General features: G+C 42.5%; 2 protein-coding genes across 2 annotated transcripts in view; both read right to left on the reverse strand.

Annotated features, from left to right (window-relative positions):
* Nucleotides 1-19,567, reverse strand: part of LOC133615134 (cytochrome P450 2K1-like) — a 33,160-nt gene extending 13,593 nt beyond the window's left edge. The window contains exons 1-9 of the mRNA XM_072915778.1: nucleotides 18,440-19,567; nucleotides 18,205-18,367; nucleotides 13,343-13,492; nucleotides 13,115-13,275; nucleotides 7,275-7,454; nucleotides 7,055-7,196; nucleotides 6,771-6,955; nucleotides 6,554-6,695; nucleotides 6,301-6,480 (exon numbers count right to left, since the gene is read on the reverse strand). Of these exons, the coding sequence (XP_072771879.1) occupies nucleotides 6,301-6,480; nucleotides 6,554-6,695; nucleotides 6,771-6,955; nucleotides 7,055-7,196; nucleotides 7,275-7,454; nucleotides 13,115-13,275; nucleotides 13,343-13,492; nucleotides 18,205-18,367; nucleotides 18,440-18,637 (1,501 nt within the window). The 5' untranslated portion in view covers nucleotides 18,638-19,567. The remainder of the gene's footprint in view (nucleotides 1-6,300; nucleotides 6,481-6,553; nucleotides 6,696-6,770; nucleotides 6,956-7,054; nucleotides 7,197-7,274; nucleotides 7,455-13,114; nucleotides 13,276-13,342; nucleotides 13,493-18,204; nucleotides 18,368-18,439) is intronic.
* A 4,726-nt stretch (nucleotides 19,568-24,293) lies between these two features.
* LOC133615534 (cytochrome P450 2K1-like) overlaps nucleotides 24,294-27,127 on the reverse strand; it is a 19,810-nt gene continuing 16,976 nt past the window's right edge. Inside the window, exons 7-9 of the mRNA XM_061974181.2 lie at nucleotides 26,802-26,986; nucleotides 26,591-26,732; nucleotides 24,294-25,055 (exon numbers count right to left, since the gene is read on the reverse strand). Of these exons, the coding sequence (XP_061830165.1) occupies nucleotides 24,868-25,055; nucleotides 26,591-26,732; nucleotides 26,802-26,986 (515 nt within the window). The 3' untranslated portion in view covers nucleotides 24,294-24,867. The remainder of the gene's footprint in view (nucleotides 25,056-26,590; nucleotides 26,733-26,801; nucleotides 26,987-27,127) is intronic.

Below are 27,127 nucleotides of genomic sequence, written 5' to 3' on the forward strand. Positions count from 1 at the left end.
CGAGTTTGTCGTGATTAAATGTAACATGTCTATGTGTGCATTGCATGGAGTTTTTTCCCCACTCCAGACTAGGCCCCCTTAGGAGCCCAGTCAAGATTGTATTTTTTTACTCATCTTTTTCCCCAGCGTTCTACCTTTTTCCCATCTTTTACGGGGCGCCTTAAAATGGCGACCCATCAGCGTTCCTGTTCTGTAGCCTTGTACACTGTTTGTTTTGTCTTATCTTGAACGGGTTTGTGCTGAAAACAAAGTTTTGTTGTATTTGTGCAATGACAATAAAGACCTACCTGAATCCATACTTGCCAACCCTCCCGGATTTTCCGGGAGACTCCCGAAATTCAGCACCTCTCCCGAAAACCTCCCGGAAGAAATGTTCTCCCGAAAATCTCCCGGAATTCAGCCGGACCTGAGTCCAGTGTGCGTACACAAGGAGACGAAGCAGAAGAACGAGACAATAGTCTAAGAGCGCAGGGGAGACACTTCTCCAGGGCCAATGTATGCTCGGGGCAACACCTTTCACCTTACCCGGCAGTGGGTCTCCACAGCAGACGACTTTAGGGTGAATGATGAGTCCAGCAATTATTTGCAAATCTTGCTTTATTGATTGCTTGCACACAGCCAATCCAACACAAAACCAACTAGTCCCTCCCCGCACTCACGCTACGCTCCCTCTCTTCTCTCGCCCACACACTCACTGACGTCACTCACCTCACATGCTGTCACCTATTAAAGGGCCACACACACACATACTCTACTCTCATAACACACAGTACAGTTAGTAGAACAACTGTGTTTTCATTACTGTGTATTTGATAGGTGCCATTGCCCCGGAATTGTATTGCATTGTACTTTCAAGTACAACAATGAGTAGATGAGTGTTATGTGTGTGTATATGTGTAAATAAATGAACATTGAAATTCAAGTATTTCTTTTATTTATATATATAATAAAATAAATAAATATATACGGTGGAAGAGGGGTTAGTGCATCTGCCTCACAATACGAAGGTCCTGAGTAGTCTTGGGTTCAATCCCGGGCTCGGGATCTTTCTGTGTGGAGTTTGCATGTCCTCCCCGTGACTGCGTGGGTTCCCTCCGGGTACTCCGGCTTCCTCCCACCTCCAAAGACATGCACCTGGGGATAAGTTGATTGGCAACACTAAATTGGCCCTAGTGTGTGGATGTGAGTGTGAATGTTGTCTGTCTATCTGTGTTGGCCCTGCGATGAGGTGGCGACTTGTCCAGGGTGTACCCCGCCTTCCGCCCGATTGTAGCTGAGATAGGCTCCAGCGCCCCCCGCGATCCCAAAAGGGAATAAGCGGTAGAAAATGGATGGATATATATAAAATATTGAAATAGACAAGATGGCGGCGCCCTGATGGCAGCGGCTTGCAGACGCTCTTGGAAGTGTAGAGCGATTTGGCAAAAATACCCGTCAATTCTGTCTATTTCATGGCTGGCTCACAGCGTGGACACTTCGTGATCAGATACGACCGACAGACGATTCTGGATGTGGATAGATCGGGCCGTTATAGGCTGAAAGATGCGGGTACTTTCGACCTCCTCGCTAGCATGGGGATTCTTCGCTGGCTACATCCAGCGGCCTCTAAAGCAGCGGAGTTAAGTGCCAGCGGGGACCGTCAACGGAAGACACGTAAGCGGTGTGAGCGGAAGCAGAAGCGGGGATGCCGAGCGGGGCTAACAACAAAGCGAAAGGCTAATCCTCAAAGAAGCGCTAGTCCGGGTGAGAAGTTTGTTAAAATAGAACTAGCCAGTGCCAGGCTGGATAATACCTGCACACATAGCAACTATTTTAGAACAATACACAACTCAAAAAATGTTTTTTTTTGTGTCAGAAGTAGACATGCACTCTACTGAGGTGGCAAGTTATGATGCGTTCGGTTTATCACAACATCAAGCAAACAATCGGAAAATTCCCGTCATATCAATTCCTAGATATGGTCGAAATTATTTAAAGTGCACTACACATAATAAACACAACATTATTAATATTGCTACTACGGATAATTTCAACAAAAACTCCTCAAAACAGCCCACTACCTATAATATGGGCTTCTTAAACATAAGATCATTATCTTCCAAAACGCTATTAGCTAATGAGGTCATTAGAGACAATAATCTTGACGTTATTGGTCTCGCCGAGACCTGGCTCAAACCAGACGATTTCTTTGCGCTGGGTGAGGCGTCTCCTCCTGGCTATGCGGGAGCGCATATTGCCCGTCCCATTAAAAGGGGTGGGGGAGTTGCACTCATACACAATAAAAACTTTAATCTTACCCCGAACCTAAATAATAAATATAACTCGTTTGAGATGCTTACTATGAGATTTGTCACACCGCTGCCTCTCCACCAGGCTGTTATCTACCGCCCCCCAGGACCCAATTCGGACTTCATCAGTGAATTTTCAGAGTTCGTTGCTGATTTAGTGACGCACGCCGACAATATAATCATAATGGGGGACTTTAATATCCATATGAATACCCCATCGGACCCTCAGTGCATGGCGCTCCAGACTATAATTGATAGCTGTGGTCTTACACAAATAATAAATGAACCTACGCATCGCAACGGAAATACAATAGATCTAGTGCTGGTCAGGGGTGTCACCACCTCCAAAGTTACGATACTCCCGTATACTAAAGTAATGTCCGATCATTACCTTATAAAATTTGAAGTTCTGACTCATTGTCAACAAACTAATAATAATAACTACTATAGCAGCCGCAACATTAATGCTGCCACAACGATGACTCTTGCTGGCCTACTGCCTTCGGTAATGGCACCATTCCCAAATTATGTCGGCTCTATTGATAACCTCACTAACAACTTTAACGACGCCCTGCGCGACACCATTGATAGTATAGCACCGCTAAAGCTTAAAAGAGCCCCTAAAAGGCGCACCCCATGGTTTACAGAAGAAACTAGAGCCCATAAATTATCATGTAGAAAGCTGGAATGCAAATGGCGCGCTACTAAACTTGAGGTTTTCCATCAAGCATGGAGTGATAGTTTAATAACTTATAAACACATGCTTACCCTAGCTAAAGCTAAATATTACTCAAATCTCATCCACCTCAACAAAAATGATCCGAAATTTTTGTTTAGTACAGTAGCATCGCTAACCCAACAAGGGACTCCTCCCAGTAGCTCCACCCACTCAGCAGATGATTTTATGAATTTCTTTAATAAGAAAATTTAACTCATTAGAAAGGAGATTAAAGACAATGCATCGCAGCTACAACTGGGTTCTATGAACACAGATACGACTGTATCTACGAAGGATACCGCCCTCCAAAATAGTTTCTCTCTCTTTGATGAAATAACACTAGAGGAATTGTTAAGATGTGTCAATGGGACAAAACAAACAACATGTTTACTTGACCCATTTCCTGGGAAACTTATTAAGGAGCTTTTTGTATTATTAGGTCCATCAGTGCTAAATATTATAAACTTATCACTTTCCTCTGGCACTGTTCCACTCGCATTCAAAAAAGCGGTTATTCATCCTTTGCTCAAAAGACCTAACCTCGATCCTGACCTCATGGTAAACTACCGGCCGGTGTCCCACCTTCCGTTTATCTCGAAAATCCTCGAAAAAATTGTCGCACAGCAGCTAAATGAACACTTAGTGTCTAACAATCTCTGTGAACCTTTTCAATCCGGTTTCAGGGCAAATCACTCTACGGAGACAGCCCTCGCAAAAATGACTAATGATCTACTGCTAACGATGGATTCTGATGCGTCATCTATGTTGCTGCTTCTTGATCTTAGCGCTGCTTTCGATACCGTCGATCATAATATTTTATTAGAGCGTATCAAAACACGTATTGGTATGTCAGACTTTATCGTGGTTTAACTCTTATCTTACTGACAGGATGCAGTGCGTCTCCCATAACAATGTGACCTCGGACTATGTTAAGGTAACGTGCGGAGTCCCCCAAGGTTCGGTTCTTGGCCCTGCACTCTTTAGTATTTACATGTTGCCGCTAGGCGACATCATACGCAAATACGGTGTTAGCTTTCATTGCTATGCTGATGACACCCAACTCTACACGCCCCTAAAGCTGACCAACATGCCGGATTGTAGTCAGCTGGAGGCGTGTCTTAATGAAATTAAACAATGGATGTCCGCTAACTTCTTGCAACTCAACACTAAGAAAACGGAAATGCTGATTATCGGTCCTGCTAAACACCGACATTTATTTGATAATACCACCTTAACATTTGACAACCAAACAATTACACAAAGCGACTCAGTAAAGAATCTGGGTATTATCTTGGACCCAACTCTCTCCTTTGAGTCACACATTAAGAGTGTTACTAAAACGGCCTTCTTTCATCTCCGTAATATCGCTAAAATTCGTTCCATTTTGTCCACTAGCGACGCTGAGATCATTATTCATGCGTTCGTTACGTCTCGTCTCGATTACTGTAACGTATTATTTTCGGGTCTCCCTATGTCTAGCATTAAAAGATTACAGTTGGTATAAAATGCGGCTGCTAGACTTTTGACAAGAACAAGAAAGTTTGATCATATTACGCCTATAGTGGCTCACCTGCACTGGCTTCCTGTGCACTTAAGATGCGACTTTAAGGTTTTACTACTTACGTATAAAATACTACACGGTCTAGCTCCAGCCTATCTTGCCGATTGTATTGTACCATATGTCCCGGCAAGAAATCTGCGTTCAAAGAACTCCGGCTTATTAGTGATTCCCAGAGCCCAAAAAAAGTCTGCGGGCTGTAGAGCGTTTTCTATTCGGGCTCCAGTACTATGGAATGCCCTCCCGGTAACAATTAGAGATGCTACCTCAGTAGAAACATTTAAGTCCCATCTCAAAACTCATTTGTATACTCTAGCCTTTGAATAGCCCCCCTTTTTTAGACCAGTTGATCTGCCGTTTCTTTTCTTTTCTCCTCTGCTCCCCCCTATCCCTTGTGGAAGGGGAGACACACAGATCCGGTGGCCATGGATGGGGTGCTGGCTGTCCGGGGTCGGGACCCGGGATGGACCGCTCGCCTGTATATCGGTTGGGAACATCTCTGCGCTGCTGACCCGTCTCCGCTCGGGATGGTTTCCTGCTGACCCCACTGTGGACTGGACTCTTACTGTTATGCTGGATCCACTATGGACTGGACTCTCACAATATTATGTTAGACCCACTCGACATCCATTGCATTCGGTCTCCCTAGAGGGGGGGGGGGTTACCCACATATGCGGTCCTCTCCAAGGTTTCTCATAGTCATTCACATCGACGTCCCACTGGGGTGAGTTTTTCCTTGCCCTTATGTGGGCTATACCGAGGATGTCGTTGTGGCTTGTGCAGCCCTTTGAGACACTTGTGATTTAGGGCTATATAAATAAACATTGATTGATTGATTGATATAGCTAGAATTCACTGAAAGTCAAGTATTTCATACATATATATATATATATGAATGAAATACTCCAGTTGGTGAATTCTAGCTGTAAATATACTCCTCCCCTCTTAACCACGCCCCCAAACACGCCCCCCGCCCCAACCACGCCCTGCCCCACCCCCGACCACGCCCCCACCTCCCAAAATCGGAGGTCTCAAGGTTGGCAAGTATGCCTGAATCTGAATCTGAATCTGAAATATTGTATTTTTAAATAAAACTATTTAAATTATTTTCAAAACAATAAATAACAAACACAAAATGATGGCCACAGGTGTTGGAATGTTGGTTGAATTATTGCACTATGCTTTATTTTGTTTGACTTTAACAGATTATTAATAATTGTATTATTAGGAGAAAGTGACGGGGTCTCGGGTGTGGCTGGAGCCTATGCCAGCTGCAAGTCGCCACCTCATCGCAGGTCCAACACAGATAGACAGACAACATTCACACTCACACACTCAGGTCAGTTTATTGTTGCCAATCAACCTATGGAGCCTAGGGATCAAACCCAGGACCTTCTTATTGCAACCCCTGTTCCACCGTGCTGCCCATCAGGACAACATAAATTTGCATGATCTTATTTATTCAAGATAAAATCCACAAAATAAAAAACTTAATGTATTTGGTTTTGGACCACTTTAACATAATTACAAACACTAATATAAAGTAAGTATAAGTAACTCAGTCAACCATTTCAAAGTGTTTCAAATGTCACATTGTGGTCATTATTTGCAGTGCTTAGATATTTTATAAAATTATAATGTTAATAATGTTCATCATTATTCCTAAATTGATAGACTGAGTGCAAAGGTATTAGACACTCCTCTTACTTTTATCTAAACAACTCCTTCTCAGTGGCGACTCACAGCACACAACTGGTGTGGTAGAGGACTGAGTGTAAAGCCCACCACTGGCGTCAAATCCAGCTGGTCCTCTGACATCCCGGGTGCAGGGGTGAATCGAAAGCGCTGCAGGAGGTGGGTGAAGAAGAGGAAGAGCTCCATCCGGGCCAGACCTTCCCCAAGACAAGCCCTGCGGCCTGCAAAGACATTATTTGTGATTCTAAAAAACAAATACTGTAGCTTAATAAAAGAATGAAAGACAGGTTGTACCTGCAGAGAAGGGCAAGAAAGCATCCCTCCTGATGAATTTACCCTCCTCGTCCAGGAAGTGGGAAGGGTTGAAGGTGTTTGGTGTCTCCCACTCACTCTCATCATAGAGGACAGATGTCAGCAGAGGGAGCACAGTGGTCCCCTTGGTGCACCAAGTGACAAAAAACATTATGTTTTGACTTGATTGGGATCCTTTATTTACGGAGCAGCAGCTGACCTTTTCAATGAAGTATCCCTGGAAGGTGACGTCTCTGCTGGTGCTGTGAGTGATGGACGTGGGGACAATGTTGGCGATCCTCTGCGTCTCGTGGATGACAGCATCGATGTAAGGCAGGTTCCTCCTGTCCTCCATTGTGATCTGACGGTCTCCCACCACCCTACTAAGCTCCTCCTGGACCCGATCTGCAGGAAATAGACCACTGATAGTAATGCCACTTTACCACTACTCTCTCATGCAACCACTGTTAGTAATGTAAATTGCATTATTATTATGATTTGCACCTTGTATTTGAGGGTACTTGGCCATTAAAAGTAAATTCCAGCGAAGAGTGTTTGATGTTGTGTCCGTTCCAGCGCCAAACAAATTCATCACACTGTAGACCAGGTTTTCATCATGGTAGTGCACCCTCTGAGCGTCAGACTCCTAACAAAGGAAAACCTATTTTTTATGCGCATGGTTGCATTAAGGAGAGGTGAAAATGTAAACACAATGACGTCTTACCTCCAGACTCTGTTTACGTGTGCAGAAAGCATCGACAAAGCACCGACATATGTCAGGATTGAAAGTCTCCTTTAGTTTGTTTATTAATTGCAATAAATGCTGCTTGTTGATCTCCACATTCTTCATTAAATCCCTCCAGTTTTTAAGCCAAGGACCCAGCCATGGAAAGACATTGTAGATCTGTAATGGAGCAAACTTTACATTATCCCCTTCAGTGCATTTCTGGTAAATATTATTATTCCTGGGCAATACAAATATCAATATTACATAATATACAACTATATTGTCGATTTAGTGAATTTATGATGTACATAGCCACTATACTCAGGGGACTTTGAATAAAAGTGCTGCTTTTGTAACATCCAAACAGTCTAAAGGTTACAATCTACAAAAGTTACGTTGTATTTAGATTTTCTCTTATCTAAAACCCAACATTTTTGTCACTTTTAGACTCAAACAATAGTTGTGACAAGGAAATTGTATTGCAAATATTACAGTGGGTTCCAAAACAATAGAGTTGTATTTTACACAAGGGTGAATGCAGAGGCTTTGTAACAATGAAGACCACACATCTTTTGAGGGAAAGAACTGGCAAAGGAGGCAGAAAAAGAGCAGCTTATGGCTCTGCCTGAAAAGAAAGGAAAAGTGCTGGGAAAAGAACACCTGATCTCAAAAAGAGTAACAGGGGCCAACCTCTATCAGCTGAAGGGAGTACCAGGAGATCTCCCTTTCACTGCACCAGGAGACTTTCCAGGATGAAAGGGTCAAAACTTTGAGGATTGCTGGTTCTTGGCTGATGACCCTGCAGCTAACCCATGGACACTGGAGAAGGTATGACAGGCAGAAATGCCATGCAGGAAATTCCACCTTCCTAAACATTTACTGAATTCTGGGAACCCAGTGGCTACTGTGAACAGAGCAGTTGGCATCCAGAGATGACTGGAGAATAGCAGGGAAAGACTGTATGGCATCAGGCGAAGAACGCACTGGGAATGGGCGGCTATTTACCCAACCCACAAGTCCCTAAAAGAGTGAAAAGTTACAAAGAAGAATTCAAGATAAAAACTAGCTGCAGGCTCTCTGAGAGGCGGGATGAAAGATGGGCCTAACAGGGTGGAAAACACAGTAACGATCCCAATGAAAAAGACAACGATTGCACCACAACTCCAGTCAACGAGGAGAAGATCCTCCGAAAGTTTGCTTGCGGATGGTAAAACTGTTTAGAGGGGTAAGTATCTACCAGGAGAAATCCAAGTGTCCTCAGAAAGGCAATCAGCAACCAAAAGCCTTGTCAAAAACTGTTGAACACACGAAGGGCACAGATGAGGGATGCCCCTGGTGAAGGAGGAACTCCTACATGCAGTCCTCAACGCCATACATAGAACAGAGCCACTAGTAAAGTGAAATCGGTATAGAGGCATGGCACAAATTGGATGTATACCTGAGAGACACTGGAGGCACTGTTGCACAGAGGCATTGAAACCAAGATTAACCTATTTGGAAATCTAATATATGAATTTATTCTCAAACTGAGGACTGCCCATAGAGAAAAGGGAAGATGATAAATATAGGTTCATTCAGCTTGTACAAAGGCGCAGATAACGCTGTGAAAAACTGGAAAAAGGCAATGGAATGAGAGAGAAGGTCTGAAAGCAGGATAGGTGGAGATCCGGCAAAGGTTCGCCAGGCTTTACAGAGCTAAACTCATCGGCAACCATAGCCAACAGAAGTGGAGCGAACCATCTACTTTAAAGACCATTCAAGCATGCCAGACAACTGTTGGAAGTAAATTATTTTGGGAAGCTCAAAGTCATTAAAGAACTAATGGAACAGCATTTTCTAATGCAGTACACTGAACAACTCCTTTTGAACACCAGGGTATATTCAACAGCCTGCACCACGAACAGCAGAATTCTAAACTATGCCCCACAACATTAGCAAAGTCAGGCAAGTTGTTAAGAGGGCAAGGTCCTCTCCTGCATCTGTCTCCAATGGAGTCCCATACCTCGACAAAATATGTCCCAATGTACTAGAGCTGTTTTAGTACCTAATGAGAACAGCATGGAAGAAACACCTCTTTGCATCAGAGTGGAAAAGAGCGGTAGCAGTCTTCATCCCCAAGGAAGCAAATGCCAAAGACATCAGCCAATTCAGAAAAGCTGTGCGAAACACATAAGGGATGGTCTTTTGCTCTGTGATGACTATTTTGACACCAACTGCAAGGGTGTCGAGCACCCTACAATCATCCATCCATCCATCCATTTTCTACCGCTTATTCCCTTTTGGGGTCGCGGGGGGCGCTGGAGCCTATCTCAGCTACAATCGGGCGGAAGGCGGGGTACACCCTGGACAAGTCGCCACCTCATCGCAGGGCCAACACAGATAGACAGACAACATTCACACTCACATCCACACACTAGGGCCAATTTTAGTGTTGCCAATCAACCTATCCCCAGGTGCATGTCTTTGGAGGTGGGAGGAAGCCGGAGTACCCGGAGGGAACCCACGCAGTCACGGGGAGAACATGCAAACTCCACACAGAAAGATCCCGAGCCCGGTTTTGAACCCAAGACTACTCAGGACCTTCGTATTGTGAGGCAGATGCACTAACCCCTCTGCCACCGTGACGCCACCCTACAATCACTTGGGACCAAATCCGGAAGGCTGAGCGGAAACGTCATCTGGCTTGACATTGCCAATGCGTGGGAATCAGTACCGGACAAGCTGATTAATGACAGTATGCATTCGATTTTTTTCACATGCCCCCCTGCAAAGGCCTTGATTGGATCCTACTTCAATGACTTGTAGATGTGCTTTTCCCATGAAGACAATACATAGTAGGTCAGAGACGACTTCAACACTTGCCATTGGGGGAAAAAACAATTCCTCTCTTCTCTGAACAACCAACGAAAAACGTCAGGAGGCAGTACACCGCCCAACAGTTAACAGACAGTCTGACAATGATCCACTAAAGCCAACTTGGGAAATACAAGGTATGGTGCAACCACTTCACTCTCAAGAAAAGGTCGCTGAAAATGAGTGAGATCCCTTCATCCACAGCAAGTAAGATGAATAGAAAAGTCAAATAATTCATCAGAAAGTGGTTGGCTGCCAGGGTGCCTCTCTGAAACAGCCCCTATTGTAACTGTTATTGCAGTTTATCAAGTTTGGTACATGCAAGAGAAGACCAGGCTGGTTCTTGCGCTGAGAGAACCCACTGATCAATGAATAAGGAACGTAAATGCTACGGTTCCATTGTGGCAGAAAGTGGAACGCACAAACTAAAATCGATCGAACTGTTGCTAAGCTGCAACATCAGGAGATTGTCGGCAGACTCCAGGCAAGAAGAGCAGCACAGGCATAAGGGGAGGTAAGGATAGAGGAAGAGTGCTATAAGTTCAAGGCTGTGTTGCAGGGCCACCAAGGAAGCTGTACAACCTGGGAGGGAGTTATCAGCCGTAACAGCCTACGACACACTCTTTTTGTCCTTGCAGCGTCCACCAGCGGTTTGGTAATGAGGGATACTGTTACCTCTGCAATACCCCGAACGCAAGCCTCCAGCTCATCCTGTCTGGCTGTAAGATCACACTCTCTCAGAGACGCTATAGATGGTGCCACGACCAGATCCTGAGCAAACTTGCCAATGTGCTGGAGAGGTGTGTAAAGACAACCAAGAAGTCAACACCAATACAGAACCACACCAACTTTGTCATGGGAGTTGGGGAACAGGAAAATACACCATATCAAAGGAAAGACCATGACCCTTTTCTCCATGAGGGAGATATGAGGGTTGACCTTGACAGGCAACTTTAGTACCCTATAGTGATAACCATTTGCTGTGACATTGTTGTTTGGTCCACCAACTTAGTCACTGCACCTCATCACATTGATGATTCAACAGGAGGAAGGTATTGAGGCTGCATTCGAGCACAAGTAGGCCAATGACGTCAAGTTGGCCGGCGAGTGAGGAGAGGCTGGCTGGAAGACAACCAGAATAGAATAGATGTCATGATCTATGTCCCGGATCATGTTTTATGTTCTGTTAGTTTTGGACTTCATAGTTCCTGTTTGTTTTAGTTACGATGGTTACTTATTATTTCCACCTGCCTCTGATTAGTGTTCGCCCGCTCACCTGCTGCCCAAGCACTAATCAGAGGCATTATTTAAACCTGCCTTGTACTCCAGTCAGTGCTGGAGTATTGTTTGTTGTATGCTGTGGACTCCCTGTTTCATGCAGTGCTCTGTTCATGCTTGTTTTCTGGAGATACCATAGTTCATGCTGATGATTTCATGCTTAGTTCATGCTGCTCGTGCCTTGCCAAGTAAGTTTTGTTTATTTATGCCACAGTTAGCGACTTTTCGTTTCATGTCCATAGTTCAGGCTAAGTGTTAGCTTTTGTTTCCTGCGTTAAGTTGTGCTTTCGCCTTGTGCGCCTTTTTGTTTTCACCTTTTTTTGAACATTAAAACCATGTTTTCTTGTACACCGCCTGTCATCTCTGCATCTTGGGGTTCGTCACCTCCACATCATGACAATAGAATAGAATAGAATGGACTTTATTGTCATTATATTTGCATATAACGAGATTAAGGACTCCAACTTAAAGTGCGGTAGTGGGAACAAATATGGGGTAAAAATAAATTACACAACAGGTAATAAAGAAAGAACTAACAATTGAAATAAACAGACTACTATCCAATACGAATAATAAGCAATCCTGTACAATATACAAAACACTGTAGAAATACAAAATACTGTACAATATACAGAACAGGACAAGAGTACCGGAGTAATAAATAGCAATCAGTGTCGGATGTATTGCACTCGAACCATCTACCCAGATGAGGTTGGATGCAGACGCCTTATTGGAATGTTAACTACACACTTCTTGAGGGATGCACTGGAGAGAAGAGGGCAGCAAAATAATGGCAGAGGAGGCAGAAAAAGGAAGCGTTTGGCTCTAGCTGAGGAAGAAGGACAGGTACTGGGGAAAGAACACCTAACCCCAAAAACAGACGCAGGGGGCATCATCTATCAGCTGTAGGGAATGACAGGGAAATGTCCCCTGTCACTACTGTGCCACCAGGAGATGTTCCAGGATGGAAGGGGTGAAACGTTGAGGTGGTTGGTGGTTCCTAGCTGATGAACCTGCAGCTGACCCACGAGCACTGGAGGAGGTGAAATTACACCTACCAGTATGTTTATGTCAAGACGTGGACTATAGAGTGGTTGTTTTCCCGAGATGCAAGTAAAGCTGGATCGGACATGGCTTGGAGGTGAGTACATATTTATTTAAACACTAACAAACTACAAAAAAAGGAAGCAAACAAAAGGTGCGCACAATGGCGGAGAACAAACTTGACTAATGAAACCAAAAGACTAGCACAAAGGCAATTAACTATGAACACAAAACAAAAACACTTACTGTGGCATGGCATGAAGCATGAACTATAGTACACAGGAATATCATGGGTAGCAGTAGCATGGATGGATAGATAATGTCACCAGGACGAACAACAGAAACAGACAGGCTTAAACAGCAGTGACATGATTAGTGACAGGTGTGTGAGTGCAAAGCGTGAGACAGGTAAACAGACACTAAAGAGCCCAATAACTAAAACAAAACATGACTAAAACAAAACATGATCACACAGACATGACAGTTTACTATAATGCAGTCTAAAATGTGTATGTAAACGTAAATAAAGTCCATCTTTTTAGGCACAGCTATTAGTGTGCTTTATTAAGTGTTTCTAAAGCGTATAAGTTCATAAAAGGAAAGGCATTGCAACTGTCTCATCTTTTTAGCCCCTATGAATACACGACGGGTTTATGGAGTACCACGATGGAAGCTGATCCAGACAGGCGGATGGTTTCTTGGTCATTTTTCACCATATCCTGGAGGACTGGATCTTTAAAGTCAAACCTCTCTCCGAACATGATGGCCGAAATGATATTTGAAGCTGCATAGCTGATGATCGTTGTTGTGTCAAAGGCTTTGCCTGAGAGGAAAGACAAGAGTGCATGACTGTATCAACCACAGCAAATACAAATCAATACAAAAGTTACCTTTATGTCTTTCAAACTCTTCAATGAGGTAGTGACACTCCTCAGTGATTTTCTCCTCACTGAGCCTCTTGCCCATCCCAAAGTCTCTCAGAGTTGTTAAGGTAAAGCGCCTCAATTCCTTCCAGCCATCACCATTGGAGAATATTATGCCTGTAAGAAGATTACAAGTGTTTTTAAACGGGAGGAAAAAAAATTCTGTCTTGGGGATCCCTCTGTACCAAGTGTACTTTTCTGGGTGTGTGGCCAGGAGTCACTGACAGTAGTGCCCTACAGTCTTGCCTAGCAATATGCAAATCTATAAATCTATAAGGCTTGGCTTCACATTTGATCGTTGCTGCTTATTGTACAATGTACTTAGTTGAGAATGTTTTTATTTTTTTAAGAGATTTCTCCAATTCTTTTAGTCACTTTTTATGTAATAAAAACGACGGGCAACAAATCTAGCATCTATTTCTGGTGTTACTGGCGACTGTACTCATGTTTAGAGACTCTGTCTAGATCGGGGGTCGGCAACCCGCGGCTCTATGCGGCTCTTTAGCGCCGCCCTAATGGCTCTCTGGAGCTTTTTCAAAAATGTATGAAAAATGGAAAAAGATTGGTGGAAAAAAATATATTTTTTGTGTTAATATGGTTTCTGTAGGAGGACAAACATTACACAAACCTCCCTAATGGTTATAAAGCACACTGTTTATATTAAACATGCTTGGCTCCGTTTTATCCTACTAATTTTGGTGGTCCTTGAACTCACCGTAGTTTGTTTACATGTATAACTTTCTCCGACTTTCTAGGGCGTGTTTTATGCCATTTCTTTTTCTGTCTCCTTTTGTCCACCAAACTTTTAATGTTGTGCGTGAATGCACGGAGGTGAGTTTTGTTTATGTTTTGTTGAGCTCCACTAACCACGTTAAACCCAGATTCCGAACTAACAAAGGTCTTAACTCATTCTCTTTCTATGCCACATCAATATGGAATGCACTCCCAACAGGTGTAAAAGAATGGGCATCTCTATCCTCCTTCAAAACCGCACTAAAAGAACACCTCCAGGCAACTACAACCCTAAACTAACACCCTCCCTTTCACATAATACCTCTTCGGATTGTAAATAATCAAATGTAAACAATCAAACAATCAAATGTAGACACTTTTTCTTATACTTTCTGATCTCTCTCTCTATGTCCACTACTTGCTGTACATATCTTACCAAGTCAGTCTTACACTGTTTCAATATCCATTTCTCTGATGATGCAATTGTTGATGCTGATTGTTGATGACTGAATTGTTGATACCAAACCAACCTAACCACCCCCCCCTCCATATCCCACACCCCGGATTGTAAATAATGTAAATAATTCTATGTATATACTCTGATGATTATCTTGTGTGATCATTTAGTGGTCAATTGTACGGAATACGTACTTCACTGTGCAATCTACTAATAAAAGTTTCAATCAATCAATCAATCAATCAATCAATCAATCAATTGACTTGTGTGGAGTGCTAATCGGGCATATTTGGTCACTGCATGACTGCAAGCTAATCAATGCTAACATGCTATTTAGGCAAGCTATATGTACATATTGCATCATTATGCCTCATTTGTAGGTATATTTGAGCTCATTTAGTTTCCTTTAAGTCCTCTTAATTAAATGTATATCTCATGACACACTATCTGTATGTAATATGGCTTTTAATTTTTTGCGGCTCGAGATAGATTTGTTTTTGTATTTTTGGTCCAATATGGCTCCTTCAACATTTTGGGTTGCCGACCCCTGGTCTAGATTCTGTCGCGCCATGTTCATGTCGAAAAGCGAGCCACGTTAAAAACCGCCATTGTCATCTTAAATTTTGAATATCGCTGTCTATATCAAAGTACGTTCACAGTGCAGACACGCTGCCTCCGCTCCAGACAACACTGTGCGCATGGCTGTTGGTAATGTGTACAGTATTTTAGTGTGTTATGATGGTCATTTTTCCCATGGTCTTTGAACACACCGTGTCGGCGGAGAATGAAGAAGTGTTGTGTTTCTAGGAGTAAAACACGGAGACAGACGTATGTGCACGGAGGAAATACTTGTTGGAATTGGGCCCGCTGTAAGCATAAAATTGGCCATAAAAGCTAAAAATAGTGTCAGACCTTGTTTGTTTTCTCCTGGACCCTAAACGTAGTTAAACCTGATGTATAGCGTAGCGTTTTTTATTTTGAAGCCAGAAAAGTGTGTGATTGGTTTGAGAAAGTGTCTTCACATGTTTTGATTTCAGTTTGCAATAAAAAGTCTCCTTTCGACATCCTGCTGACCGTCTTTAATTTCTTTTGAGCTTTTATGTCATCTATAATGAGCTAAGTGTTATGTTATCACTGCACCTTAACCGTAATCTGAACACAGAAGTGAAGCGCCACCCACCTCTAGAACGACACGCACAGTAGGCGTTTGCTGTAGGGATGTTGTCTCTTCTTACAGCAAAAAATAGTCCTTTCTTCAACCTGATATTTCCATAATGTACCCTTTTCTTTATCCATTTCTGCTTTCATCAGTAGCAAGTGAACTGCAGCCAAGTTCCCCCGCTACGGCACGGCAGGAGGGTCAAAAAGGGAGTGTTTGCGGTAATCGCCTGTTAAAAAAAATTGTGCTGTTTTTGAAATTTATAGTTAACACGTTATTATCGAGTTAACTTTGACAGCCCTAATAATAATACAAATATTATTATACTAATAATACAAAATGTGGACTGTTACGATCATGTCTTAATAAAGAAGTTGTTAATAACGCTGAACAACTTCGCTTTTTGCACCATAATCTTGTGCCACTTAATTGGGACTACTAATTGATTTAAGAGTCACACTTTTGGCCAATTCTATTTAACTTTGTTTTCTTTACTTTGTCAAACTTCATGGAGCTATTCATTTATTGAAATGTGTATATAGGTGTATTATAAGAAAATCATTGCACTTTTTGTTTTTCTATGTATTTACTTGTTTTTTTTAAATAAGCATGCTTAATGCATTTAAACAAAGTTAAGTGTTGGAGTTTGTAATGGTATTATTAAAAATGTTGATGCCAATTTGTCACTTTTAGTTGCCTAGTCAGTGCTCTAGTACAAACCCCGTTTCCATATGAGTTGGGAAATTGTGTTGGATGTAAATATAAACGGAATACAATGATTTGCAAATCCTTTTCAACCCATTTTCAATTGAATGCACTACAAAGACAAGATATTTGATGTTCAAACTCATAAACTTATTTTTTTTTTTGCAAATAATAATTAACTTAGAATTTCATGGCTGCAACACGTGTCAAAGTAGTTGGGAAATGGCATGCTCACCACTGTGTTACTTGGCATTTCCTTTTAACAACACTCAGTAAACGATTGGGAACTGAGGAGACACATTTTTTAAGCTTCTCAGGTGGAATTCTTTCCCATTCTTGCTTGATGTACAGCTTAAGTTGTTCAACAGTCCGGGGTCTCCGTTGTGGTATTTTAGGCTTCATAATGCGCCACACATTTTCAATGGGAGACAGGTCTGGACTACAGGCAGGCCAGTCTAGTACCCGCACTCTTTTACTATGAAGCCACGTTGATGTAATACGTGGCTTGGCATTGTCTTGCTGAAATAAGCAGGGGCGTCCATGGTAACGTTGCTTGGATGGCAACATGTGTTGCTCCAAAAGCTGTATGTACCTTTCAGCATTAATGGTGCCTTCACAGATGTGTAAGTTACCCATGTCTTGGGCACTAATACACCCCCATACCATCACAGATGCTGGCTTTTCAACTTTGCGCCTATAACAATCCGGATGGTTCTTTTCCTCTTTGGTCCGGAGGACACGACGTCCACAGTTTCCAAAAACAATTTGAAATGTGGACTCGTCAGACAACAGAACACTTTTCCACTTTGTATCAGTCCATCTTAGATGAGCTCAGAACCAGCGAAGCCGATGGCGTTTCTGGGTGTTGTTGATAAATGGTTTTCGCCTTGCATAGGAGTTTTAACTTGCACTTACAGATGTAGCGACCAACTGTAGTTACTGACAGTGGGTTTCTGAAGTGTTCCTGAGCCCATGTGGTGATATCCTTTACACACTGATGTCACTTGTTGATGCAGTACAGCCTGAGCGATCGAAGGTCGCGGGCTAAGCTGCTTACGTGCAGTGATTTCTCCAGATTCTCTGAACCCTTTGATGATATTACGGACCGTAGATGGTGAAATCCCTAAATTCCTTGCAATAGCTAGTTGAGAAAGTTTTTCTTAAACTGTTCAACAATTTGCTCACGCATTTGTTGACAAAGTGGTGACCCTCGCCCCATCCTTGTTTGTGAATGACTGAGCATTTCATGGAATCTACTTTTATACCCAATCATGGCACCCACCTGTTCCCAATTTGCCTGTTCACCTGTGGGATGTCCCAAATAAGTGTTTGATGAGCATTCCTCCACTTTATCAGTATTTATTGCCACCTTTCCCAATTTCTTTGTCACGTGTTGCTGGCATCAAATTCTAAAGTTAATTATTATTTGCAAAAAAATGTTTATCAGTTTGAACATCAAATATGTTGTCTTTGTAGTGCATTCAACTGAATATGGGTTGAAAATGATTTGCAAATCATTGCATTCCGTTTATATTTACATCTAACACAATTTCCCAACTCATATGGAAACGGGGTTTGTAGAATTGAAGCTATGTTTACTCCTGTAAACACTGACGTCATGATGTCATGTCTGCATGCGCATTAGGAATCAAATGTATTTTTGTTACGTGAACAATTACATCCAGAGATCAGATCTGACACTGCAGTGTAAACGTGAAGCCTTAGTTGGTGACCCAGCATGTTTTCCAGACCCCTAAAGACAGAATCAATATTTACCATGCCCTTTGTTGAAATCGTGGAATAAAGGGTTGATTTCTCTCTCCCCAAACTCCTCAGCATGGTTGATGAGAGCCTGTCTGACAGTCTTGCTTCCAGCCAAGACCACCAACTTCTTGAGTCCCAAGTAGACGGTAAACACCGGTCCGTACCTTTTAGACAGCTAAACAAATCAGGGTTAGGTCCATGCAACACGTGCACTTAAACATCAGTATGAAAAACAAGAATGACTCACTTTAAAAAGAGACTTATCAAGCCACTTGAGATCCAACTGATGCAGGTTACCAATCAAAGGAAGACGTCTGGGCCCAGGAGGACGCTTCTGTTTATCTTGGAAAGTCCAACTGGAGTACAAAAGATAGACGGCCAGCAAGCCTGCAAGAAGCCCCAACCAGGAGGCCAAAGCAGGAGCCTGCAGGAGCTCTTCAAACATGCTGTGTCAGGGCACAAACACACTTGCTGCACACGCTCAGTGGCTCTCTATAAAAGCTGAGGAGGATCTGTTCCTCCAATCACACTCCAGTGGGCGTGTTGACACAGTATCGTCAACAAAATAGAAAGTTCACAGAGGCAAAAGTGCAATGTTTGATTTTACTACTTTCTGGCAAAAAGTTCATTTTAAAATATACCCAACATTTACACTTCGATTACGGGGCTATTTTATTCAACATTTATAGGGAAATGTAAACCTAGTAACTCAAGGTTATGTTGTCAATAATTTAACATAGATAGATAGATAGATAGATAGATAGATAGATAGATAGATAGATAGATAGATAGATAGATAGTGTTGCGTTCGGACCAGTTGTTCCTCCCAGGGAATTCAAGTTTCTGGTCGCTCCCAAGCTCTTTACGACACTTAAAGCTGAGTAGAAGAACCACCAGAGACAGAATAGGTCTTTTGTAAAATATTTGCAAAGCTTTGGAAATATAATGAGACCAGTCCAGCATAGAACATTCAATCGCACAGCTAAGATGGTCTGATCTAAAATATGGAAACCTTCTATTCTATAAAGTCTCTCTCCCTCCCACCCTCGCTGTCTTGTCTTTCCAGCCCAAACACATGCCCATTGTCCTCCGCAGCTGGACACAAGAAGAGATAAGGAGAAGGATTATCTCTCCTCTTTACATTCCATATTCAAGGTTAGCACACAGTATTTGCAGACAACCAAAAGACCACAATTGGAAGAAAAACACTAGCTGTTTTGTAATATGATTATGAAAATAAAGAAGTAACACTTAAATACGGATTTATGAAAATATCTGCCTCCGACAATTGATAGATTGTACTTTATTGATTCCTTCAGGAGAGTTCCCTCAGGAAAATAAAAATTCCAGCAGCAGTGTACAGAATTGAGATATAATTTAAAAAGTAAAAAGTAAATAATGGGGGTATAAATGGGAAAAAAATAGAAAAATATTACAATAAGAATTAAAAAAAAGCAACAATGAGAATAAAAATATCACAGTAAAATAAGAATATAACAAGAGAAACTAGGCTGTATTGACCATGTTGTGAAAAAGAATTGCACTGTTATTGTTTTGCATCCCCTTCATCCTTTTGCATCCCCCCGCAGAGAGGACACCTTGCATAATAATTTTGGTTTTACTGTCTTTCCTTACTTGTTAACTCAGTCCAAATTGCAGTCTTGAGGCACTTTGGGACCTGCGGCTCGAGTTCCATTGGCCTGCATAACGTTGTAGTAACACAAATAAAAAACTATCCAGCAAAAATGTGAAAATGGGGAAGAAAAAATAAATTCTGTCATTAGTAATAAATGACAATATATTTTGGGCCTGATCTAGTAAAGGTTTGCGTGTAATGAAACACGTGCACACTAGCTAGCGCACCTACTAAGCTTGTGCGTGGAGGATTACGTGTCTTAAATGAGCAAAATAAGGAGTGCAATCCATTCAGCGTGTCTTACCTTCATCATAAATAAAAATATCGGACATAAAGGCCAAAAGGCCAAAAGTTTGGACACACCTTCATTGTGTTTTCTTTATTTTCATGACATTGTAGATTGTCACTGAAGGCGTCACAACTATGAATGAACACCTGTGGAGTTATGTACTTAACAAAAAAAGGTGAAATAACTAAAAACATGTTTTATATTCTAGTTTCTTCAAAATAGCCACCCTTTGCTCTGATTACTGCTTTGCACACTCTTGGCATTCTCTCCATGAGCTTCAAAGGGTACCAAGTCGCTATTGCTGGCTTGTTTCTTTCTGAGAGAAAACATATAATGAACGTACATAGTAGCATCATTTACATGTAACTCAGTACATACCTAGTTGATTTAATCAATCATTTCTGACGTAAAAGGCAAATACGCCACCACATTGAAAAAAAAAAACAGCTAAATTAAATAAATGGACATTGAGGATGCAGAATACATCAATAATAACACAGAAATGTAACTCATCAGATCAGAACTGGATCAGATATTGTACACGTTTCTGTTGTGAATAATAAAGGATTCCTCTGAATAATAGCATGAAATATTCCTGCACCTTCATAACGTTTAGTTACACTAAAGCATCACTCAAATCTAAATAGATTTATGTAGCTTTATTGGGCCCGGCTACATTGATCCATTATGAAACCAACCGGAGATATATCTGTCCGTTACGTTTATTTCCAAATTGGTAACCGTGCGTTTTCTCTCTCAAACGGAGTCAAATGTGCCGTCGACAAATGATCAGAATCAGAATCAGAAATACTTGAATAATCCCCGAGGGGAAATTAAGCATTTTTAGCACAATCCCATTCAAAAGCAGACAAACATTACAGGGAGACAGAACAGGATCGCTGACGGGTCTGCCAACCAAAAAAAGGTGAGAAACAGGTAAACGCTGGGGACAGTGGGGAGAAATAAAATTCAGTCTAAGCCTGGGCCCCTGGAAAGGAGGTCCAGACTGAGGCCAAGGGGGAAAAACTCATAGCCATAGCACACATAAACATGTGAGTAAGAGGGAAACATTAAAGAATACAAAGGACATTAAAGACATTAAAAGAACAGAGCTCATGCAACCAGCCAATTCTACACACAGCCACAAAAGTAAAACAACAACAACAAAACATATACACTGTGGTGGCCTCTGTGGTGTTCCACGCCATCGTCTGCTGGGGTTGGGGGGAGCATGGCCAGCGACAGGAGCAGACCCAACAAAGCAACCAATAGAGCCGACTCCACCCTCGGCCGCCTACCAACTCTCGGCCAGTGTCCAGTCCGCATGGATGAGCGAGGATACGTCCAAAGAACCCGAGGTGTCCGATACCTGCTCATTCAGCCAAGACACTGTGAAGCTTGTCCGGCTTGTGTTGGTGAATCTTTTGCAATTTGTTCAATGAACAATGGAGACAGCAAAGAAGAAAGCTGTAGGTGGGAAGCGGTGAATTGCGGCAGGTGCTGTGCCGGATAACGCACCGCCGCCATAGAATGCACCCCTTGACTGGTGTGCCGGATAACACAGCCGGTGTTTCATTGTTTACATTCCCGAAAGATGACAGTCAAGCTTTACCATTGGCCTGTGGAGAACTGGGACAACAGAGACTCTTACCAGGAGGACTTTGAGTTGGATGCGCAGACGCGGTACCGTGAGTACGCATGCAGCTGCGGCTTCCAAACATTTGATCGCTTGCCCGTACGTGCGTGCCGCTATGTGCATGTCACGTACGTAACTTTGAGGACTTTGGGGAAATATATGTGCTATATGAACTTTGGGGAGGTGAACGGTACTTTGGGCTGTGGGATTGAGTGTGTTGTGCAGGTGTTTGAGTTGTATTGGCGGGTTATATGGACGTGAGGCGGGAGGTGTTTGTTATGCGGGATTAATTTGTGGCATATTAAATATAAGCCTGGTTGTGTTGTGGCTAATAGAGTATATATATGTCTTGTGTTTATTTACTGTTTTAGTCATTCCCAGCTGAATATCAGGTCCCACCCGCCTCTCACAGCATCTTCCCTATCTGAATCGCTCCCACTGCCCTCTAGTCCTTCACTCTCACTTTCCTCATCCACAAATCTTTCATCCTCGCTCAAATTAATGGGGAAATCGTCGCTTTCTCGGTCTGAATCGCTCTCGCTGCTGGTGGCCATGATTGTAAACAATGTGCAGATGTGAGGAGCTCCACAACCTGTGACGTCACGCTACTCGTCTGCTACTTCCGGTACAGGCAAGGCTTTTTTATCAGCGACCAAAAGCTGCGAACTTTATCGTCAATGTTCTCTACTAAATCCTTTCAGCAAAAATATGGCAATATCGCGAAATGGTCAAGTATGACACATAGAATGGACCTGCTATCCCCGTTTAAATAAGAAAATCGCATTTCAGTAGGCCTCTAAGTAATGTCGTACCTCCGTGCCAGGCGAGGTCCATGCGGCACATTTCGCAGGAAACCGTCTTCTTTTAAGTATTTTAAAGTAAAGTGTTCCGACACTTTTCTCCATTGAAGCATTAACCTCAAGATGTTTCATCTGCTGAACTATCGGAACTGCTTTCCTCCGACATTTTTCGAATGTTTCCAGGCCAAAGGAGACGGCGTCGTCACGTGAGCGGCACATGACACGTCATTGGCTGGTTCACTGCCACCATCATTAGACGTAGCCGCAGCGCATGCGCATAGCATAGATCTAACGAATCGATGACTTTGATTGATTGATTGACACTTGTATTAGTAGATTGCACAGTACAGTACATATTCCGTACAATTGACCACTAAATGGTAACACCCGAATAAGTTTTTCAACTTGTTTAAGTCGGGGTCCACGAATATCCTACCCTAATACCCTACTGTGCAATATTACCCTTCGAGTGCAATACATCCGACACTGATTGTTATCACTCCGGTGCTCTTGTCTTGTTCTGTATATTGTACAGTATTTTGTATATTGTACAGGATTGCTTATTATTTTTATTGGATAGTAGTCTATTTATTTCAATTCTTAGTTTTATCTTTATTACTTCTTGTGTAATTTATTTCTATCCCATATTTGTTACTGTGCCTTCACAGATGTGTAAGTTACCCATGTCTTGGACACTAATACACCCCCATACCATCACAGATGCTGGCTTTTACACTTTGCGCCTAGAACAATCCGGATGGTTCTTTTCCTCTTTGGTCCAGAGGACACGACGTCCACAGTTTCCAAAAACAATTTGAAATGTGGACTGGTCAGACCACAGAACACTTTTTCACTTTGTATCAGTCCATCTTAGATGAGCTCGGGCTCAGCGAAGCCGGCGCCGTTTCTGGGTGTTGTTGATTAATGGCTTTGGCTTTGCATAGTAGAGTTTTAACTTGCACTTACAAATGTAGCGACCAACTGTAGTTACTGACGGTGGTTTTCTGAAGTGTTCCTGAGCCCATGTGGTGATATCCTTTACACACTGATGTCACTTTTTGATGCAGTACCACGTGAGAGATCGAAGGTCACGGGCATTCAGTGATTACTCCAGATTCTCTGAACCTTTTAATGATATTACAGACCGTAGATGGTGAAATCCCTAAATTCCTTGCAATAGCTGGTTGAGAAATGTTGTCCTTAAACTGTAAGACAATTTGCTCACGCATTTGTTCACAAAGTGGAGACCCTCACCCCCATCCTTGTTTGTGAACGACTGAGCATTTCATGGAAGCTGCTTTTATACCCAATCATGGCACCCACCTGTTCCCAATTAGCCTGTTCACCTGTGGGATGTTCCAAATAAGTGTTTGATGAGCATTCCTCAACTTTATCAGTCTTTTTTGGCTACTTGTGCCAGATTTTTTTAAACATGTTGCAGGCATCAAATTTCAAATGAGCTAATATTTACAAAAAATAACAACATTTTCCAGTTTGAACGTTAAATATCTTGTCTTTGCAGTCCATTCAATTGAATATAGCTTGAAAAGGATTTGCAAGTCATTGTATTCTGTTTTTATTTACCATTTACACAACGTGCCAACTTCACTGGTTTTGGGTTTTGTATATACGTATTGTTGCGCTGGACCAGATGTTCCTCCAAGGGAATTTAAGTTACTGGTCAATCCCAAGTTCTTTTGATGACATATAAGCTGAGTTTAAATGATCACCAGAACAGAATAGGTATTTTGCAATTTATTTCCAAAGCTTTGGAAAGAGAGACCAGCCTAGAACAACACATTCAATTGCGTAGTCAAGTTGATCTGAAAACATTACGGAAGTGCTGTGTTCTTCAATATGCCAATAGCCCACACCCTCCAGAACGAATACACATGTCTATTGTTCTACTTTAGCCTGAGACAGGATGAGGTAAGGAAAAAGGAGTATCTCTCCTCCTCACATTCCTAAAGTCAAGGTAACTTACAGTGTACCATCGGACACGAGATGGAGAAAAAATAGAAAGAGTACAACTGGTAACCAATAGCTATTACAAATATGACTAAAAGAAATAACTCTTTGATATGTATATATGTAGATATATATCTCTGTCACTATGTATGTATATACAGGCTAGTCTGGATAACATAGAAGTCTGACACAAGTGTTTTATTTATGATTTCATCTATTTAAAATAGCATGTACATAGAAGACGAGTTGAGGACATCATCTACAATACTTGCACTGAGTATCCTGCTTACATTCTCATCATGAAATCATTTGGACGACAACAAAGTGTGTCATTAGTAAGCTGGCGTCAGAGTTTACGGACAGCACACAGCTGGTGTGGAGACGGATTGAGTGTCAGACCCACCGTTGGAGTCAAATCCAGCTCGTCCTCCGAAACCCCGGGCGGAGGCGTGAAGCGAAAGTTCTGAAGGAGGGTGGTGAAAAAGAGGAAGAGCTCCATCCGAGCCAGACCCTCTCCGAGACAAACCCTGCGGCCTGCGGAAAGAATCAGTCGAGTTGTGTAAAACCTGCAAAGATGCTCGTTTAATGGCGGCAATGTTTTTTTTTTTAAAGGGGAACATTATCACAATTTCAGAAGGGTTAAAAACATTAAAAATCAGTTCTCAGTGGCTTATTTTATTTTTCAAAGTTTTTTTCAAAATTTTACCCATCACGCAATATCCCTAAAAAAAGCTTCAAAGTGCCTGATTTTAACCATTGTTATATACACCCGTCCATTTTCCTGTGACGTCACATAGTGATGCCAACTCAAACAAACATGGCGCATAGAACAGCAAGCTATAGCGACATTAGCTCGGATTCAGACTCGGATTTCAGCGGCTTAAGCGATTCAACAGATTACGCATGTATTGAAACGGATGGTTGTAGTGTGGAGGCAGGTAGCGAAAACGAAATTGAAGAAGAAACTGAAGCTATTGAGCCATATCGGTTTGAACCGTATGCAAGCAAAACCGACGAAAACGACACGACAGCCACGGGAGAAAGCGAGGACGAATTCGGTGATCGACTTCTAACCAACGATTGGTATGTGTTTGTTTGGCATTAAAGGAAACTAACAACTATGAACTAGGTTTACAGCATATGAAATACATTTGGCAACAACATGCACTTTGAGAGTGCAGACAGCCCAATTTTCATCAATTAATATATTCTGTAGACATACCCTCATCCGCTCTCTTTTCCTGAAAGCTGATCTGTCCAGTTTTGGAGTTGATGTCAGCAGGCCAGGGAAGCTAGGGTTGATATTCTTCTCGTGATCATCTTCGGTGGCATAAGGGACGGTGTGAGCCAAGACATCCAGGGGGTTTAGCTCGCTCGTCTGCGGGAACAAACTGCCGCCATTGCTTGCCGTGCTACCGAGGTCCTTTGTCCCTGAATTGCTCAGACACTCCGGCAGATTCAATGGGGGTCTGGCGGCAGATTTCTTTGACTTTATCGTTGGAAATGCATCTGCTTTGAGTGTCGCAGGATATCCACACATTCTTGCCATCTCTGTCGTAGCATAGCTTTCGTCGGTAAAGTGTGCGGAACAAACGTCCCAATTTCTTGCCACTTTCACATCTTTGGGCCACTGGTGCAACTTGAATCCGTCCCTGTTCGTGTTGTTACACCCTCCGACAACACACCGACGAGGCATGAGGTCTCCAAGGTACGGAAAACAGTCGAAAAAACGGAAAATAACAGAGCTGATTTGACTCGGTGTTTGAGAAAATGGCGGATTGCTTCCCGATGTGACGCCACGTTGTGACGTCATCGCTCCGAGAGCGAATATTAGAAAGGCGTTTAATTTGCCAAAATTCACCCATTTAGAGTTCGGAAATCGGTTAAAAAAATATATGGTCTTTTTTCTGCAACATCAAGGTATATATTGACGCTTACATAGGTCTGGTGATAATGTTCCCCTTTAACCAAACTTGCTTGGATGTTAGTGACAGGTGCATTGGGGTTCAGAATTTAGGGTTTAATGTGACAACACAGGCAAACTAGAAAATAGGTGTAAAAGGCTGTACCTGCAGAGAAGGGCATGAATGCATCCTTTTTGACAAATTTACCCTCCTTGTCCAGGAAGTGGGAAGGGTTGAAGGTGTCGGGTGTCTCCCACTCACTCTTATCGTAGAGGACGGATGTAAGTAGAGGGATAACAATGGTACCCTGTGGAGGAGAGAGTCACTAAACATCCAAACTTTGTCGCGATCAAGCGAGATGAGGGGGGAAGCAAACCTTTTTCATGAAGTATCCCCTGAAGGTTACGTCCCGGCTGGTTCGGTGCACGATGGCCATGGGGGCGATGTTGCCGAACCTCTGCGTCTCGTGAATGACGGCGTCGGTGTAGGGAAGGTTCTTGCGATCCTCCATTTGAATCTGACGGCTTCCGACCACTTTGCTCAGCTCTTCATGGACCCGATCTGGACAGCGTTTTCATTTCGAAAATAAAACTAATAAATAACACGGACAACACAAACATTTAGCACATTTTCTCAAAACAGTGGCCTCCGCTCAAATAGGCGCCATGCCTCAATAATCACCACCTTTGGGCTTGGGCTCAA

This window comes from Nerophis lumbriciformis, linkage group LG22 (assembly GCF_033978685.3).
Source record: "Nerophis lumbriciformis linkage group LG22, RoL_Nlum_v2.1, whole genome shotgun sequence".
NCBI classification, from domain to species: Eukaryota; Metazoa; Chordata; class Actinopteri; order Syngnathiformes; family Syngnathidae; genus Nerophis; species Nerophis lumbriciformis.